The sequence below is a fragment of the Cystoisospora suis genome (assembly GCF_002600585.1).
Source record: "Cystoisospora suis strain Wien I chromosome Unknown contig_342, whole genome shotgun sequence".
In the NCBI taxonomy this organism is placed as follows: Eukaryota; Apicomplexa; class Conoidasida; order Eucoccidiorida; family Sarcocystidae; genus Cystoisospora; species Cystoisospora suis.
This window is the reverse complement of record NW_027153143.1, coordinates 90877-107741: the sequence shown is the minus strand read 5'-3', so window position 1 is coordinate 107741 and position 16865 is coordinate 90877. Positions and strand designations below refer to the sequence as shown.

Below are 16865 nucleotides of genomic sequence, written 5' to 3'. Positions count from 1 at the left end.
GGGCAAGAACAAGGGCACCTGCTAGTGGTGGCTCCGTGTTGCCGTTCGAACAGGTGTCGGATGTGCTGAAGGGCTTCTTCATGGTTCGTGCCCTCAATGGCGTATTGGTCCTTGCATCGCCTCTGACCGCCCGACCTAGGAATACACCCTTAGTATTAGGTACTGTTTCGCCCTACTACCGCGGAGGCGGGAGCCACAGTCCTCCTGCCTCATAATATGGAAGCGACAGCAAGTGGCCAGTCAAGAGCTTCAAAAGAGATACCACAACTGCCATGCCAGCACGGCATTTAGCAGGGAGTGGGCGTTATATCGCCATGAGGAAGACCATGACGGTGTTCCCTGGCCTACGAATCCGTTGACGCACTGTTACAGTCAGCAACTGCATTTGCAAATATGCCAGTGGCACCAGGAGCTTTGTAGCGTGTGGCCTTGTGACGGCCGGTGCCGTAGCGGACGTCGCGAAGAGGCTGCACGTGGTCGACAGGCGAAGGGTGTACCAGCGAAGTGCGCGGCGGGAAGCGGATATCACGCAAAGCCTGACAGCGACATTCGCAGCCAAGACAAAAAGACAAAAGGCTCTTCAAGGGAATCGTGCTGCTTCTCCGGAAACAGTGGGAGCAGGTGCAACGCCCGTAGGAATGGTGAACTGTGTACTGCCGTGGAAGCCAGCGAACTCTCGGACCGTGCGAAAGATCCCAAACGTTTCGACACGATTCGACAGCTTGCTGAGTCTGCGTGTAAGTCTGCTCCTGTGTAGCCAACGTGTTCATCTAGCGTGATGCCGTCAGCGAACAGGCCTTGTCGCAATTCGGGGAACCGGCCGAGCTTCGTGTAGTGCCGGCAGTTACGATAGAGTGGGCGTCACACTCACTCGCGCGTTGTGTTTGCGGATGCAGAGCGAGGAAAATCCGGTCCTAGATATCCCGTGGCAGCGCCCAGCATCTTCTGGTACTATAATGCCGGTAAGCCGTCGCTTTCCCACTTTCTCCAAGCTCGGGGTCTTGCCAGTTCGCACCAGGACGACGGTCAGTTGTCACACTTCGCGCCTCTTCGGCGTCTGGATGCCGAAAACGCTTCGACGTCCGGCGGCGCCGATCGCCGACTTCCACGCTTGGCTCTGCCTCCCCCAAGAAGTCTTGAACACAACCCCTTGTTAAGCCCCTCGTTGCAGCATGGCACCGCTGGCAGCCTTTCCCCTCTGACCTTCCTCTTTCACCTTACAACAGTTATTACTGAACGAAGGGTGTCCGTCCCCTCCACTGAGCCCCCAGCACTTTTGCGCGGGTGATCCCGGCTCGGCTGGCGTCGCTGCTGCAGCTACAGCAACAGTGGACGCCGCCCCGTCGTAACTGTCGGCACTACACGAAGGCCTGTGCACTGACAGCCTCACACTAGGTGAACATGTTCAGTACACCAGAGCAGACTAGAACGCGGACTCAGCAGTCTGCGGTGTCAAATCGTGTCGAAACGTTGGGAATCTCGCCCATAGTCGGACAGCTCGCTGGCTCCCACGCCAGTATACAGTTGAACACTCCTGTGCGAGCAGGTTGCCGCGGAGGGACCGAGTTGCCGCCCTGCGTGCTGGCCGTCTTGCACCACCAAACCCCAGTTACTTCGCCTTGCCGCAACGGCGCGCGATCGCCCGCGTGAAGTCCTCGATCGATGGTGTTACCTGCCAGGAGTGTTCATCGTGGCGGCCCTGTCCAACTGCGCGACTGACGTAGTAATAACTTCGCCGCACATCGGAGCGGACCCTCACTGAGATCCGTCGGTTCAAAGCCACCAAGAAGATTCTCTTCGCAAACGCCAACCACGGGCCGCCAAATCCCTCAGCAGCCTATGCAACCACCTTCAAACCGTTCTTTCCCAACTGAGTTTGCGACACCTTGTCAGGTGTGGAGGGGGCACCCCCGCGAGTGCTGCTCCACGCCGGGCAAACCGAAATCGCTTCACGCTTCAAGAAGGTCTTCACCGCGTAGCAGTTCCTGTTGAGAGCCTGCTACGTACTCCTGCGGTTGCCCAGGGCCACCGTCAGACCGCCAGTTCTGAGTGAGCCCCCCCATTCCAGTTCCAATGTATGAGTTGCGGGTACAAACCGCTGAGCAACCCGTCCGCTCTGGGCCCCCTCTCAGGTTTACTCTCTACCTTCGAAATCCTAAACAGACGTGCACGCCCGAGCAAAAAGCAGGGTCCCTCGCTGTATGGAGTCGTCCGCTGGGTAGCTGTCGAGGTGCCAAAAAGCGCCGTGTGAAGCCGACAAAAGTTTCAAAGCTGGAGCGGTCTGAGCAACCTTCCTGAAGCGCCCGCTTAAGACCCTTCCTCTGTTGGTCAAGAAGGAAAGCTGGAGCGCCTCTCACAACAGCTCTGCGGGCCCAGCCTCGCTCGTACACCCGAGCCACAACCCTCGGTCCTGGATGGACACAGTCCCAACCGCGGGAGGCGGAAGTCGAAAAAGACACACGCGTGCAACAATGCAAGAACACGGTGTGAAAGTATGTAAGGGATCCCGCCGCTACTTCCGAGGTTCATTCCCTGCATGAGAGTACATCACGTGAGAGACGCGGATGGCGTGGTGTATCCGGTTTACCTGGTCCTCGACGACACCGGATCCGGGAACAGACACTCACCAACAACCATGGAGGCGGGTAAGACCCCAGCAAACAGGACGGCTTCGCAGTGGCCCCCCTATAGAGAGACTAGGCACAAGTGCGCCACAGGCATTACAGTGCTGACCGGCACACCTGCGAACGTCAGGTAGCCTTTCCAGCGTCTCACCTGCTTCACGCAGAGCCGGCCAGCCTCCCTCCTCAGCCTCGGATGTCCTGCTTCGCTAATCTTTGTCGGACAAGAGCTTCTTCTTGCCAGACAATCAACTGTCCAGCCGAAGCTGCCTTGAACGTTTCCACAGTCGTTTGTTGCTCCCGGCTTGACTCCCATCCGGCGTCTCCGTATGGGCAACGCTTCGGTTCAGGGTGCCCGTAACGGCTTCCGGATTCCACGAAGGAGAATGGCCGAATTCATCAGCTGCATGCCAGTAGCGTCGGGATACGTGCGCTTATCCACAGAAAGTAGTTGCGCATTTGACTCCTGCACCTTCGTCCACCATTCTGTCAGCAAACGACGTGAGCGGCCGTGCTGGAGAACGATCGCGACATCCGCCAACGACGAGCTGTTCTCCGCCCCGACCGTTTCGGTGTCATTACATGGGAACGACTCAGTCACGTCAAGCCGTTCAGCCCCTCTCATTTCCTCAGAACGTCCCTCCGAATTCGTGTTGGTTATTAGAGATTCCGACACAGGCCCGCCAAATTGCTCGTCATCACTGCGAGATGCGGGACCCTCTAACAAGCTAGCCGGGCCGTATTCGCTTTTCCCCAGCAGGACGCCATCGTCCCCCTTGGGGCACTCCTCGGGTGTAAGCCGACAGGCTCCTACAACGATTCCGTAGTGGGCTTTGCGGCCACGTTGACATACAACGTGTCCGCCTGCTGAGTCGAACGGCAGCACTAGCAGCCATCTTTTATCCAAGAAATATGCAACTTTGTCTGCTGAATTCATAGGCATCCAGACTGCCTCTTCTCCATGGAAGTTCTTCAACTCTGTTGCCAAAGGACGGCCATCTGCGTCCTCAGCCTGTGTAATGATCACATGCACCGCATCCAGTCGCGCTCCTTCTCTGGCGAGCCGGATGAAGTCTCTGACGTTGAACAGCTCTCCGTCTCGGGAAATCCGCCAAGACTTGGCGAGTGCAAGAAGGTGATCGCCTAAACCTTCTACATCCAGACATTTGTTCCCATTCGGTCCAAACTGAGAACCCACTTCGACGTTACCCGCGGGCGGCTGTGACTGGGCAGCAAAGAACGCAGCAGCCATACAAATCGCGCTGATGCCGCACGCTGGTCCGATTTGCTTGCACCATGGCACATCGAGCAGCGTCACAATCGAGCCATTCTCCACCGTGAAGGAAGCTGGCGCTCCCCCCCACGTCCTCGAAGGCTCTGAGGGAATACAAGCGCCGGGGTCGACGCATGCCTCAACTGGCTTCGGTGTTCCCGTCCCCTCGCCACAAGTGTTTCCTGGCCAGCGGCTCAGCGACCGCATCGCCGAGACTACTTGAGTGCAGCGCTCAACCCACGTCAGGGTCACAGGTGTCTCGATGCACCGGCCCACGCGTTTCCGGAGCCAGACATCGAGAGGTGAAATAGATTTGTGTGCTGTTCGCTGCTGTTTGGGTTCCTCTTGAGGAGAACCTCGTCGGTGCTTTTCCTGAGTCAACACCTTCGAACCGTACTGTATCTTGTCCGAGTCATCATGCGCACTCCATCCGTGTGGCGCTTCCTCAACACTCTGTAAGAGCCTTCCAAGCGAGGCATTCAGAGTGTCTCGCTGACGGGAGCTCAGGCGAGCAAGGCAGGGGGCCGAACACTCCATGGAAGAGCAGCCAAGGTATCTGCGGGACACAGCGCGATGCACTCATAAGTGTTGGTGAAACACAAACACTCCTCGGTGAGACGATAGCTTCTTTGTGCGGTACAACCTTGCGCCGAATTAGCAAGCAGGCGCCCCTCATAGACACCGCCATTTCTAGTAAAAATATTGCTGAACAGTTTGAACTAGAATCGCTGCCCAGCGGCCCGAACCGCCACTCCAAACGTACAAAACGCGAAGAAACACTAGGGAGTGACCGGCGCCACATGCGGAACAAAGGCAAAGCGCGTACCCGAGTTTTTCATAGAAGCGGGCTGCCCCGCGTGTCCGCAGAATAACGTAATCAGCGGCCCAGTGTTGGGACGCAATGGCCTCAACCATTCTCATGAGGAGCGTACCCCAGCCTCGTCCTCGGACTCGCTCTTCTACGATGACGTAACTCGCGGCGACATACTGCGCTGGACATCCAGGAAGCGCAGCGGCCTACGACCAAAGAAGACCAGACACTCACAGGAACAGCGCTTTGCTCTCCGCTGATGATGGCCGTCCTGGATGTCACGTGCTGGATGGGGAAGAACCGGTACCCACCTGGCGCCGCCGTATGGTACCCACTTCACACAGGACTTCACAGTCCTACACGGTACACAGCCTGAATCCACGCTGGGACACAGGCTGGTAACCATTGTCATCAAGCAGCAAAGCTTTGTTTCCAGCTCCCCAGTAAACGTAAAAACACAAACGGCACCAGAAGAATGTTCACTGCGGGCTACCTTTCAGTTTTAGCAGCAGCCTGCCCAACAGTGCGCACTCCCAAAAATAGAGAAGACCAAAGCAATCTCCATCGCCGGGACTGTCGCCCGCCGAGGAGTAGACACAGCGGCTGCCGCTGTATGTTTTGAGGATACCTGTGATGACTGAGGTCAGCTCACCTGGAGTCGTGCGTGACCCACAACCTCTCTGCCACTGATCAACAGGAAGCTCGCAGGAAGGGTGTACCCGGGGCCTGGATTCTTATCGCTCTTGACGGACACACAGAGGAACTCCTCTACCTTGGAAAGAGTCCCCTCTCCTGTAGCTGCCTGATCTGACGCCGGCTCAGAGTGCCTCTCGCAACAAGTGTCGGATGAGCGGTCACAGACAGTGTTCGGACCCAAACAGGCGCACGTGTCCCCGTCACTGGACGGCTCCAGGCTGTAAGGAGCCTGTGGAGGGCTTGAGCGGAGCCTGCTCGTGCCCGCTTGTGGCAGACTGCATCTCTCAACCTGCTCCAGTCGCACACAGTCGAAGTGGGGCCTCCTCAAAGAACCACTGTGATTTCGAAGTGCTGGCCACTCAGTTTGCAAAGTTTGTGCAGCAGCACTCAGCCACAACGCGAGCTGTAGCTTCCCCGACTGCAGCTCTCGAGTGTCAGTTATTCGGGGTTCCCAGCTGCTGAAGACTCCTTGTTCGCTGGTTTGCACATGCCACCTCAACAAGTCCAGCCGAAACCGCGGATTGCTGCCTACCCCGTCCTTGTCAGACGCCTTCTCCTCGGCCCCCTCAAGAAAAGCGATTTCCTGCGCAATTCTATCCGCGCTTGAGAAACGCGAACCTCCGGGTGCCGCGCTTGTCGGTGCTTCTCCCTGACCGGCTGTCTTAACCTGGTCACCTCGTCGGCCCAGCCAGACACAAGATATCCCGGTGCAAGAATGGCTTGCCGGGGAAGAATCCATGGCCTGTCAGAGGTGTATTGAGAAGCTGTGCGGCAACCGGGCAGCTAGTTCCTTATTGTTCCAAAGGACAGAGCCCGACTCCAGCGTCTCTCCCTGCCTGGCCCTAGGTATGACTGCCGATGTGGCTCGCCACCTTCAACTCGGCTTCGCACTGCACAGTGTTTCCACTGCGAGGATGCTGGGAAACCAAAACACGGTCCCCTTCTCTTTCGACCTTGGAACCCACGTCAAGGCAACCAACAGGCACGAACTGGCTACAGCGTGAACCTGCGTCGTCTGGAGTTTGCTCAAGGAGCAGCGTATCCCGAAACCTAGCTTGCATATGTGCCCTAACCATTTCCCAAAACAGCCGCCCGGTCTGCCAGATGACAACACCACGATTTCGCGCCCAGTAGATGTGCCACAGGCCACATGTCCATGAATCTTTGGGGCGCCGACCAGGGTTCGACTATCGGCTCACTGGTAAAGGGAAAAAGAAGACTCCTCACACCGCAACAGTGAAGCCGCCAAGAAGTACGCAGAACGAGGGTAACACTGGATTGGCCCGGACAATCGCAATCAAACTGCTGCTTCGGGCCATGGTGCGAGCGCCCAGTAGATGTGCCACAGGCAGGAAAAAGAAGACTCCTCACACCGCAACAGTGAAGCCGCCAAGAAGTACGCAGAACGAGGGTAACACTGGATTGGCCCGGACAATCGCAATCAAACTGCTGCCCGCCCGGAACCCAATTGTGCGGTCACCGGGCAATAGCCGTGCACCCCTGGGCCCATACAAACTTAACGTGGCTCTAACACGTGAAGAGCACACTGACGGAAGCTCGGTGATTCAGCTACGCGCCCCCGTCTCGGCCCACCGGAAGAAACTCGCATGCTGGCACGGTGAACCGGCTGCGTCTGGAGCTTTGGCTCAACAATACACAGGGATACGCTCGCGAGAAAACGAAGCCGATCACAGTTATGCCTTTTGGTAACCTGCGAAGTGCAGCAAAAGCACGATGTGCGTGGTTCCCGGGAAACTGGGTAGAGTGATTTCTCCAGCGCAAGCGCAGAGCTGGAGCGACGTAGGTGGCGCCCTGTTGCCCGTCTCACGGTTGTGGCGAACGAACGTGTGGGAGGTGCAGTCGGTTCTCAGGACTCCCAGTCGGGCTGGGGGTAAGGTAGGCGGAAAACTAGATAAAATGACCTCAAAGGGCCGAATACCTGCTTCCGTCCACCTTCGCCTCTGGTGAAGAAAACAAGCTTCCCCTTCCTGGCCTGCACTCCGCTAACTGAAAAGCGATGTGGGCAGCGGCGATACGACGGTCCGATGCTCGGAGCTAGCCGCGCCTACCTCCTCTCCGTAGTTCTCTTCTTTTTTTCCCCTTTTCCCAGTTTGCACTTCACGCGTTACGAGAGTTGTTTGTCATTTTCCCCCGGGCACTTGTACCTCGCGGCACCTTCCGCGTGATAATGGGTCCGCGCAGCTAGTCACTCTGCGTATTTTTTGCGCCGCACCGTGCAGCGTTGCTGAGAACGGGAGAAGCTCCGAGACGCCGTACGAGTGCGGCTCGACTGCTGTCTGTTGCTCTCCACTTTTCCTTCCTTGAGAAGGCTGGGGCTAAAAAAGCCTGGACAGGTCTCCCCTACGCTCTGTAGGACCCCGCCTACTTTTTCCAATTATGGCTTCTGCGGCCAGAGAGGGCTCGCTGGTGGTCGGAGACGACGGAAGCCAGCAGCCTCCGGCGAATGCCGGGACAGCATGGGGTCCCCCGCTTTCAAACAATTTTACGGACCGCCCCCTCCGGGAGCAGGGAAGAGATTTTGATCCCACTCGAGAGTTCGATCGGCCCCCCTCGGTGGGAAGCGGCACCACTCAGCACCCTGAGGCAGATGAAGCGGTCTGGTCGCACGGCCTGCGGCCCAGCCATGCGTCCGGTGAGGTTCCAAGTGGCGGCGGCGGAGCGGATGGACGACTGTCGCCAAGCCTTCGAGATTCCCCCCAATCTGTTGGAGAGAATGCACCCGGTGAGACGAAGGCATCCGTTCAGCGTGACGCAGACAAGCTGGAGGAAGCACCATCCAGGGGCGTCGTCAGCAAACCAGCTGATAGGTCCGAGCGAAGCGATGTACATGTGTCCAGCGCCGTGTTGTCTGGCCAGACACCCGGTCAGAGCATCGGTCAAGACGAGGCACTGAAGGAAGAGACGGGGGTTGCTCTGGCCCCGCATCGCGACCCTGCCGCCGGACACGTAGGGGTAGAGAGGCCGCCTGAAAAGTTCGCCAGTTCAAAGGCATCGTCCCAGGAACAACTGCAAGGCAGAATGGGGCAGGGGAAAGAAGGAGACACGTGTGCGCGGCACGAAACTGGCAAGGGAGCCGACCGAAAGGACGTTATAATGGCCAGAGAGGCGGAATCTCCGGGAGAGTCTCCGCAGGTAGAAGCGAACAGTGGTTCTGCCATCGAAACAGAGGGAGCAGCCTTTACCGTTGGTGAGTTGGTAGACCGCGCCATTGCCAGTGTACGGGAGGCGGTGCGTTGTGTTAGCCGAAGCGTAACCCGAGTCGCCTATGGGGATTTCACGGAGCTGCAAAACGCCAGGGAGGGCCTCCACAGGATCGCGACGGGTGACTTCCGCAGTCTGTCACCACTAGAGCAGTGTCTCTCGAGTATTCTCGGGGACTGTTCGGCGGTAACAGAGCAAGTGTTTCCGTGTGCAGTGACTCAGCCACCCGTGGATGTGGAGAACGGTGGGACACCGAAGCCGCCTCCCATACTAATGGTTGTCAGCACTCCTGCAGGACCTTACATCCGAATCGTGCCGGACAGTCTCGTCGATGAAGCGGTCAAGCAAGGTTTAGTTGGAGAGGAGGATGTTCAGCTGCAGAGGGAATTCCCGCTGTACGACTCGAGGCAGTCGGTGATCTGAGAGGAGGAGTTGAAGTCCTCTGAGCGGAGACAGCGTGTGACTCTTTTTTTGCTTCGGATGCCTAATGCGAACACGGATTGTCTTTTCTTTTTTTGGATGCGTCTCTCAGTTCGTCGGAGAACTCCCCTTGCTCACAGAAATCGGTCAAGGGTGTATTACCGAAGCTGCTTTTCTTGTGAGCTGGAGCCGTATCACACGACAGGAACGTTGCTTTTCTGGCCATCTCGACGTCTTCTGAATCCGAAGTGGAAAAATCTTTTCTGTTCTGTTTCCTGGCGTGCAGTGATAGACACCGTCTGAATTGTCCCGCCGAGGCACCTCGGGGGTTCCGGATCAAATGTGTAGTGTCCGTGGTGCAGCAGAAGTGATGTTCGGGTACACATCAAGCCAACAGCTTACACCGGCGCCCTGCTGCGGGCTTTCATGTTGACGGCGGGACAGAGGAAGCGATAATGCGGCATTACTGCTGGTGTATGCGCGCAGCTCAAAGCAGCCGGCCGCGGTGAAAACAAGTGGAGCCACTGTCTTACTGTGGTCCGCTCTCTTACATGGCTATATAGATTCAGATAGAAGCGGTCGGCCGTAGCCTTGGCTCGCGTTCTTGGTTTCACCAGTAAGTCTCCGAATGGGGCCGCGTACTTTCTTTTCAACGAGCCGTGCTCTCAAAGATCGGCTTCGTCCCCGGACCCATGGTCCTACCCGGTATATGCACGAAAAGACCACCTTAGTGCTTTTGTTGGCAGTAAGGGCCACACTCTGCCACCGCTTGGATAACATTCGGGTGAAAAGGGCTGTCGACTGGAGCTGCCAGACCAATGGAAGTGTACTGCGTGAACTCCAGCACAGGACGTAGATGTAACCTTTTCACGGAGTATGCGTGTGCCGGACCTCTAATTGAGGCATCGTTGCCGCTTTTAGCGGCAGCGAGAATAAAAAAAGAATTCGGAGCGTCCCGCCTCAGTTGCTTCTCTGAACAAGACCAGTGGGCAGGCGGGGATTATCACTGAGGAAGAAGCGTTCTCTTCAAGTCCATGGTTTCTTTAAGAGGCACTATGTCGCCTGTAAGCAACAGCGGCAGTTGCCCTCCGGGCGGCTTTTCAACTTCGGGACTAGCAGTTATGCAGCAGCCAGCGTTGCTTCTAGTCCGCGCCATATGCTTCGGAGTCCACTGCTAGCAGCGGCTTCTGTTCAAGCTCACAGCCGAGCCGATGGTCAGCGTGCTTGCTGCGTGCGGTGACGCCAGAGAAAACGATTGATGGAAACCGGTTGCGGTGCCATCCTACCTTGCTTTCTGAAGTACAGAGAACCTAGGGTGTCCGTGACTGTGCGGTCTTCAGCGGCGGAGTGGTCCTGCATGTCCACGGAGCCAACGAAGTCCATGTAGTTGAATTCCTTTTCATTGCCCTTGTCGCAGTACCGCAAGCAGAGCTGCACACACGCGAGATCATAGTTCTTTCTAGTTCAGAAGCCATTCATATCACAATTTAGGTTGCCCGGACAGCGAATGACGTGCTGGAGATGTCAGTGTGGAGAAAGAAGTTTTACCGTGCTAAGGTCGTTCTCAGACAAAGGCAGATCCGCCATGCTCATGGCCCTGGCCAACTGCAGCCGCGACACGTGCATCCTGAGAAAGCAGCCCCCACAAACAGCGTTCGAGGGTTCAATGGCAAATTGTTTCGTAATCCCAGTGACTCCGACTACCGGCTTCCCGCTCAGGGGATTAGACACTGACGTCCTTTGCTTGTCGAAGTCTTGGAAAATTGGTTTGATGGCTTTCCGTCTCTGAGCAATCTTCGTCCGTATTACTTCTTCGATCTTGTCAATTTCTGCCTGCGCAGCAATATCACCGAAGCCTAGGGGGCCGGTCCAGTGTATCTCGTTACGGGTTGTAAATAGGGGTCATGAGTCTGGAAGTAAGTAGAGGCCCTACCTCTTCTCCAGGTGAGCGGAGAATCCGGTTGCGTTGGGCCGGTTCTGTTGTTTCTCTTCCGGGGAGATTTATTCGCGCCAGTGGTTGCTTGTCAAGCTGCTGCAAGGGCGAGAACCTCAGCAGGTGTCATCACACGTTAGACTCCGGAAGCATTAATAAGTGCACCGCCCTGCGGGGACTTATGTGGGTTCTGAAGCTGTACCTCGTTCGAGCATGCTCCATCAACTGCTTGGCAGAGCGCAATGTAGTTGAACATGCCGTCCTCGCGGGAGTATTTGGCCACAAGGTACTGCCAGTCCTCCTGCAAGGAAACATCCGACACCCTGAGGTCGCTCTGCATCAGGCGCGGAGTAACGTGTCCGACCGCGGGAGGAATAGCTATTAAGAAAAAGCCCACCTACGTCTGCGATGTGGATTTTCAGCAGGGAGTCCAGTATCGCACGAGCTTGCGTCCTCGTGCAGTGGCCCTTCCTCAGATGGTCGACATCTTTGAAGTGGTCCTTCGCGCGCAGTTGTCTCAGGGTTATGACTGCCTGTGCGCAAAGGCTTACGGAAGCTAGATTTCTGGTCCAGAGTGAAGTGTTACGGAGGAAGTGTCGTCGCCATCAGTATTGCCGCTCGCACGACACACGACCACTATGCCAACATCGGCGTCGTCCTGGGGTCCCATAGCACCCTTCATGATGGTCCTGGGGAAACGGCAGAGCTCAGCTAACCCTGTCCTCTGTCACTGAGCAAGAAGGTTAGAATTGGATCTCGGGCGGCAGACTGTCAAGGAACTAGACAGCAAGCCGGTCGAAGCCTTGTTGCAAGGCGTAACGGGTAGTCTGAAACAGCACTCGGAGCCGGGATCTCCTGACGTTGTTTTGTGCAAGTTGTATCCTTCCTACCAGTTTGGTACGCTTCTAGCACTTTTACAATCGATACCGGCCCTAATATTACAGGGCAGGTAATGGGAGAGCCCAGCTCATCAATACGAACAGGAAGGCGCCCTAGTTGTAGGCTCGAGTGTGTGCGTTTCGGATCCTAGCTACGCTGTGGCCGGTCCGCTCCGCCTAGTGAAAACTGGTAGTGATGGTATCTGAACGAGTGAGGGTGCAGAGAGTGACAGCGGAGAGGTAGACCGTAGCTTTAGTTCTGAAGGGTCTTGCCGGGGCTAGGGGTGCTGCGGTAAGTGCGCCTTTTTCCGTGCGCCGACACGCTGCGACCGGCTAATCATAAACCACAGTAGCAGTCGTGGAAACCGCGTTCCGCCAGAGCCTTAACTGCTTCGCTAACCCACTCCGGACCCCTACGGCAGTGAGGGCGTCGTGAGGGCCCTTCTAGTTCTCAGAGCTGTGGAATCGTCCTTTGCAACTGGAAGCTGTGCTCGGGAATTTCAGTCTCTCTCAACGGACGGTTTCGATGCGACATAGCTCGACCCTGTGACGATCATTCACTTGCCCCTTACTTGGATTTTTCGCTCCGGTTCCATGTTCGCGTGGGACCAGCGTCGCTGAGAGGGACGCGGGACGTACGGCGACGTAGCAAAGGGGATGTAGGGATCAGCCAATTTCTCCCCAACAATATCATGAATTTGAAGGTAGTTAACGTCTGTATTGCCACGGCTGAAATTCTCAGCGAGTAGCTTTATCTCTTCCTCAGTGAATTTGCCTGCTCGGACCAGAACCCACGGGAACGATATAGGCAAAATTCGTCGAAGTCCACGCCATGTAGGTTCATAGGCGCGGCCGTGGAGACAGACTGTTCTTTGTTCTGGCTCGTCGCAGCCGGAGACATTCACGTCATAGGCGGCTAGGAGTTTATGTCTCCTCTCACCGTCGGCAAACGGGAATCTCCGTCTGAAGACAGCGCTTGAAACAAACCCGCTCCGAAGCGCATCGAAGTCCTGGTAGCAGTACTTGAAAACAACCCCTCGAGCGTTCAACAGCACGGCAAGTCGGCGGATTATATCCTCCACCAAGAATCTTTTGCTGTCGTGAAACTGTTCTACGTCGTGTGGACCTGTGGAGACAGCAACCACAGTCGTTTGTCTTACTCCATTTCTCTGGAGTCAAGTGGCTTCCCCTGTCTCATTCCTTCCGCGGAGACGGTGATCACTACTGTGGGGTCAGTCAGTTCTACGTGAGGAGGTGCGTAGGCGGCGAAAAAGGAGGGAGACATGAAACTGGCGGAGTGCGCACCTGCTGTAGTAGGGCTCTCTGGATCCCGTTGCTGTACCCCTTCTGCACTCCCGAGTCCGCTGTTTATGCTCGAGCAGAAGTCGTGGTACCGGACTCCTCCTGTTTTCTCGTCCGCAAACACGCGGCACAGGAGCCTGGCTTCATCGGGGCTCAGGGAGACGCCGCTCTGATCAAGGGCACGGATGAACTGCTGGCGGTTCACAACCCTGTGGCGCAGAGGATCAAATCGCTGAACGAACTCCTGTATTTCAACTCGCCTCGGAAGGACTATATTTCTGATCCTGTTCTCCAGCGCCTCAACACAGCCGCCGGGCTGAACCGGAGAAGCCATTGTCATCCGTCCTCGTCCAGCGGAGGGCACACCTGCGGTGAGAGCCGTGTGATGACGCACTAAAACTCGAAACTTGCCGTCAGTATCCTTTTTAGAGTGCAGTCAGGGCACGTACAGGATGACAAAGCAAAGAGCACGCTGAAGGGAATGCAGGAGCTTTGCGGGGCTTTAGGTTGCATGCATCTGGTTCGGTCGCTCCCCCCTCTAAAAGTACGCATCTGGCGGGACACCCTGTTGGAAACCATCACGGGGGGCAGTCTTCAAAGGTATACCGAGAACTTGATGCAAAAACGAAAGGCGAAACCACTCTATCATGGACCGGCGACTCAGCTTTCGGTACTTCGGTGAGAGCAGCTCTGGAGTGCGAACGAGCGTCTGAGTGCTATCTGTTTCTGTTGGCCCACTTTTTGGGGCATTCACAATATTGAAGCTCGCTAGCTGCCCTTCACTGGCCCTAGTGGGCCTTCGCTATCTACCACAAGTCAAGATGCGGCAGCAGTGACAAGCCAACATCCGCAAGCCGTTTCCAGTAGGCCGGTCGGTGTCCGGGGCCTCTACTGGTGCCGCAGCGGGGGCAGCGCCTCGCGGTCGCGAAATTCAGTACACAATTTCTGCGGACGCGGCTTCGCCAGAGTAAACGGGCTCACACGCACTTTCCCACCCGTAGTGTGTAAGCATGCGATGTGCCACTGTTGAAACCGCAGGGTTTAGTGTCCAACAGCAGTCAGGTTCTGACGGGGCTTCCTGTTGTCTAGGCCGCCACGTCTAGTCCATAGGTTAGCAACGGATTTTGCTCTGCTTGTTACGGTGGGCTGACCTTGAGGTAAGACATCGGTACAAGTTCCGTGACCCACGTCAACAATGTGTGGATCTGGAACCTGAGAAAGTCTCGCTTAACCGGACCCCGGACCGAAGCGGCGTAAGGCGTCGAGAGTTGCAACGACTGCAACTGTCGGCATCTCATCAAGGTTTGCCAGTTCCAGGTGTCGCTGCAACGGGCTCAGACTTTCTGTTGTTTTTTGTCATGTGAATTCTTTTCCAGGTACAGACATAATAAAGACGTTGACTGCCGGGACTTCTGCAGCTGCACGCTCGCTCTAGCAATAACTGGCTTCCAACGAGTGTGGGGGGGGCGCCAGCTTTTGTGCTTCAGCGTAGACCGTGCCTCGCTGCCCGGCCCGCCCGACAGACTTTCGTACACAATACTAGCACTGAAAGACTCCTCAGCCTTTCTCGTCCTTACGCCTTCAGACCACAGCCGTCAGTCTCAGTTTTCTAACCCTGGACACGAATCCTGAGATTGGCGGACCAGGAAACCGACCGCACGCACTCCCGGCTGCCCCGCAGGCTCAGTGCCTTCCTGCAAGCCTCGCGCCAACTGCAGTTGCCCAACACTCTGCAGGTCGCCGAAGTAGTGCCGCGTCCACACTTTGCACTGACCGCTAGAGGCAGCCACAGAATTACGCGGCTATCCGGCAGCGATTCGATTACAATCGCCTTGACCGGGACGGCACTGATCTGCGTCTCTTTTTGAGGAAGGCACTAGAACAGGCGATTGGGGTTATGCTGAGGAATTTGCATCGGTGCGTTCGCCGTGGCTACACTGAGAGACAATCTCCGGGGCGTCCTCATGGATGTGAGTCCAGATTTGTTGATGGAGTGCAGGTACAAGACGCACATAATTATAGCTAGCATCAGAGGTCCGTGCGACGTTAGGCCTAACTGTCGAGAAAGAAAAGACTTCCGAGTTCGCTGATACACAGGAGTCCGTCTACTGCACAGCCAGGACAATCAATTGAGGCCCTCGCCGACAGTCATCCGTTCTTCCCGGGTGCTCGGTGGTCGCCCTCGCTACGCTCCTTGAGGTTCACCCGCGGGACTACCGCGGGACCATCCTGCGCTTCCCGCTCAAAAGAGTGTGCGCAGCCTAAGTGTCTTGTATTGCCGAATCCAGTGCGGTTGGCCACGTCAAATCCTAGAGGGCGGCCCAAGTAACCCGACTTCACTACCTCCGCACAACGGGTCCGCTTCAAACAATTTGACACAAAGGGTGAATATCCCCAGACTTCGGGCAATTTTCTCCCGCCTTGAGAATCGGACGCAAAAACAAGTGCCGGCTGCTCGAGTTCGAAAGGGCACCAGATACTGCACGGAAACCAGAAGCGCGACGGCACTAGCAGGGACTACTTCCAGCTTGCATTCCACGCCGGAAAATCAACCTGCAGCGCTGCTGGGTCGCATTTTACGACAGAGCAGACTGGCTCCTATGCGATTTAGCTTGGAGGGTTCAGGCTTCACGTCTCGAAAAAAAAGCAAGCCGTAGCCACACCAAGGCATAGGCACTCGGGTGCACGATTGTATCAGGTTATCCGCAAAGCGGTTTGTCGACATCGGCTCCGGCCTCCGAAACCGACTCCGGCTCCGTTGTAAACACAAGCGGAGATGGAAAACCTGCAGTCTGCCGTTACACACGAGCTATCCAGCGCGACTCCTTGTGCGCCTGAACATGACCGCGGAAGGGTGTATCGACACCCGCCTCTTCTAGGAGAGATCGGCCCCCTTACACCGCAGATCGTGGTTATAATATCCCGTCGCTGTTTCCGGTTGCTGTACTGTCCATACTAGTTCGCCCCTGCAAGCAGCCCATACAATGAAACTCCTGCCGCTTGCAGCTGCAAACTGTGCCGTCTTCGGTTTCCTCATTGAGTGGACCGAGGCTGCGGCTGTCCTGCGCGCCAGCCGGCTTGCGGAGGCACGCTTTGAGGAGCCGGAAAGCGAGGAAGAGTGTAAGTCCCTGTTTGTCTCTCGTCTTCTTAACGGTGCTTCACACATTCGCGAAATTAGTAATCGAGCAGCTCGAGAAGGAGGCGAAGCAAGAAGAAGGTATTTGTGAACTGCGGGCGCTAATCGAAATCGAACAACACGTCATCTGCTGCAGATGACGCTTCGCTGCAAGCGAAAAATTTAGAAAGCGAAATGGCATACAGGGAGAGTCTCCAGAGCCAGGAACAGCGTGACGTAGGCCGCTGGCATCATGCTTTTGCGAGCTACCGTGTATGAGGGCTGCCTCAGGAAAACGCAGCTGCCGCTTTGATTGGGCAGGAGGTTGCCGCTCCCGGGTGCTCAGTGGAAATGGTAGGCACTAGGGAGTCACGTCCGAGAGGGCTGCCTAAACACGTGTGTCATCAGAGTGGAAGTCTGGATGTGGCGACGGATCCGACCGACGTCCTGACAACGGTCCCCATGAACATCTCAATTTCCAGAAGGCACATGAACATAGGCTACCAAGGTAGTCTAGAACCGCCCTTGCGTGCGCGCTGAGGTGCAAACGTGCTTTAGGCCGTCCTGCCGCTCCTGCGATGAGGATTCCTTTAG

At 56.4% G+C, this 16865-nt stretch overlaps 2 protein-coding genes across 2 annotated transcripts; one reads left to right on the top strand and one right to left on the bottom strand.

The window, feature by feature from the left end:
• Positions 1 to 299: 299 nt before the first annotated feature.
• On the bottom strand, positions 300 to 7567 carry CSUI_000873 (gnat family protein). Its single transcript, XM_068061080.1, has 4 exons — positions 5358 to 7567; positions 4721 to 4911; positions 872 to 4450; positions 300 to 536 (listed from the first exon to the last, which is right to left on the bottom strand). Exons 1-3 carry the CDS (start codon positions 6138 to 6140, stop codon positions 2968 to 2970), a joined length of 2457 nt encoding a protein of 818 aa, XP_067926954.1. The 5' UTR covers positions 6141 to 7567; the 3' UTR covers positions 300 to 536; positions 872 to 2967.
• On the top strand, positions 7069 to 9449 carry CSUI_000872 (uncharacterized protein). The gene has a single exon (XM_068061079.1). The coding sequence runs from the start codon at positions 7799 to 7801 to the stop codon at positions 9044 to 9046; it is 1248 nt and encodes a 415-aa protein (XP_067926953.1). The 5' UTR covers positions 7069 to 7798; the 3' UTR covers positions 9047 to 9449.
• Positions 9450 to 16865: the final 7416 nt, after the last annotated feature.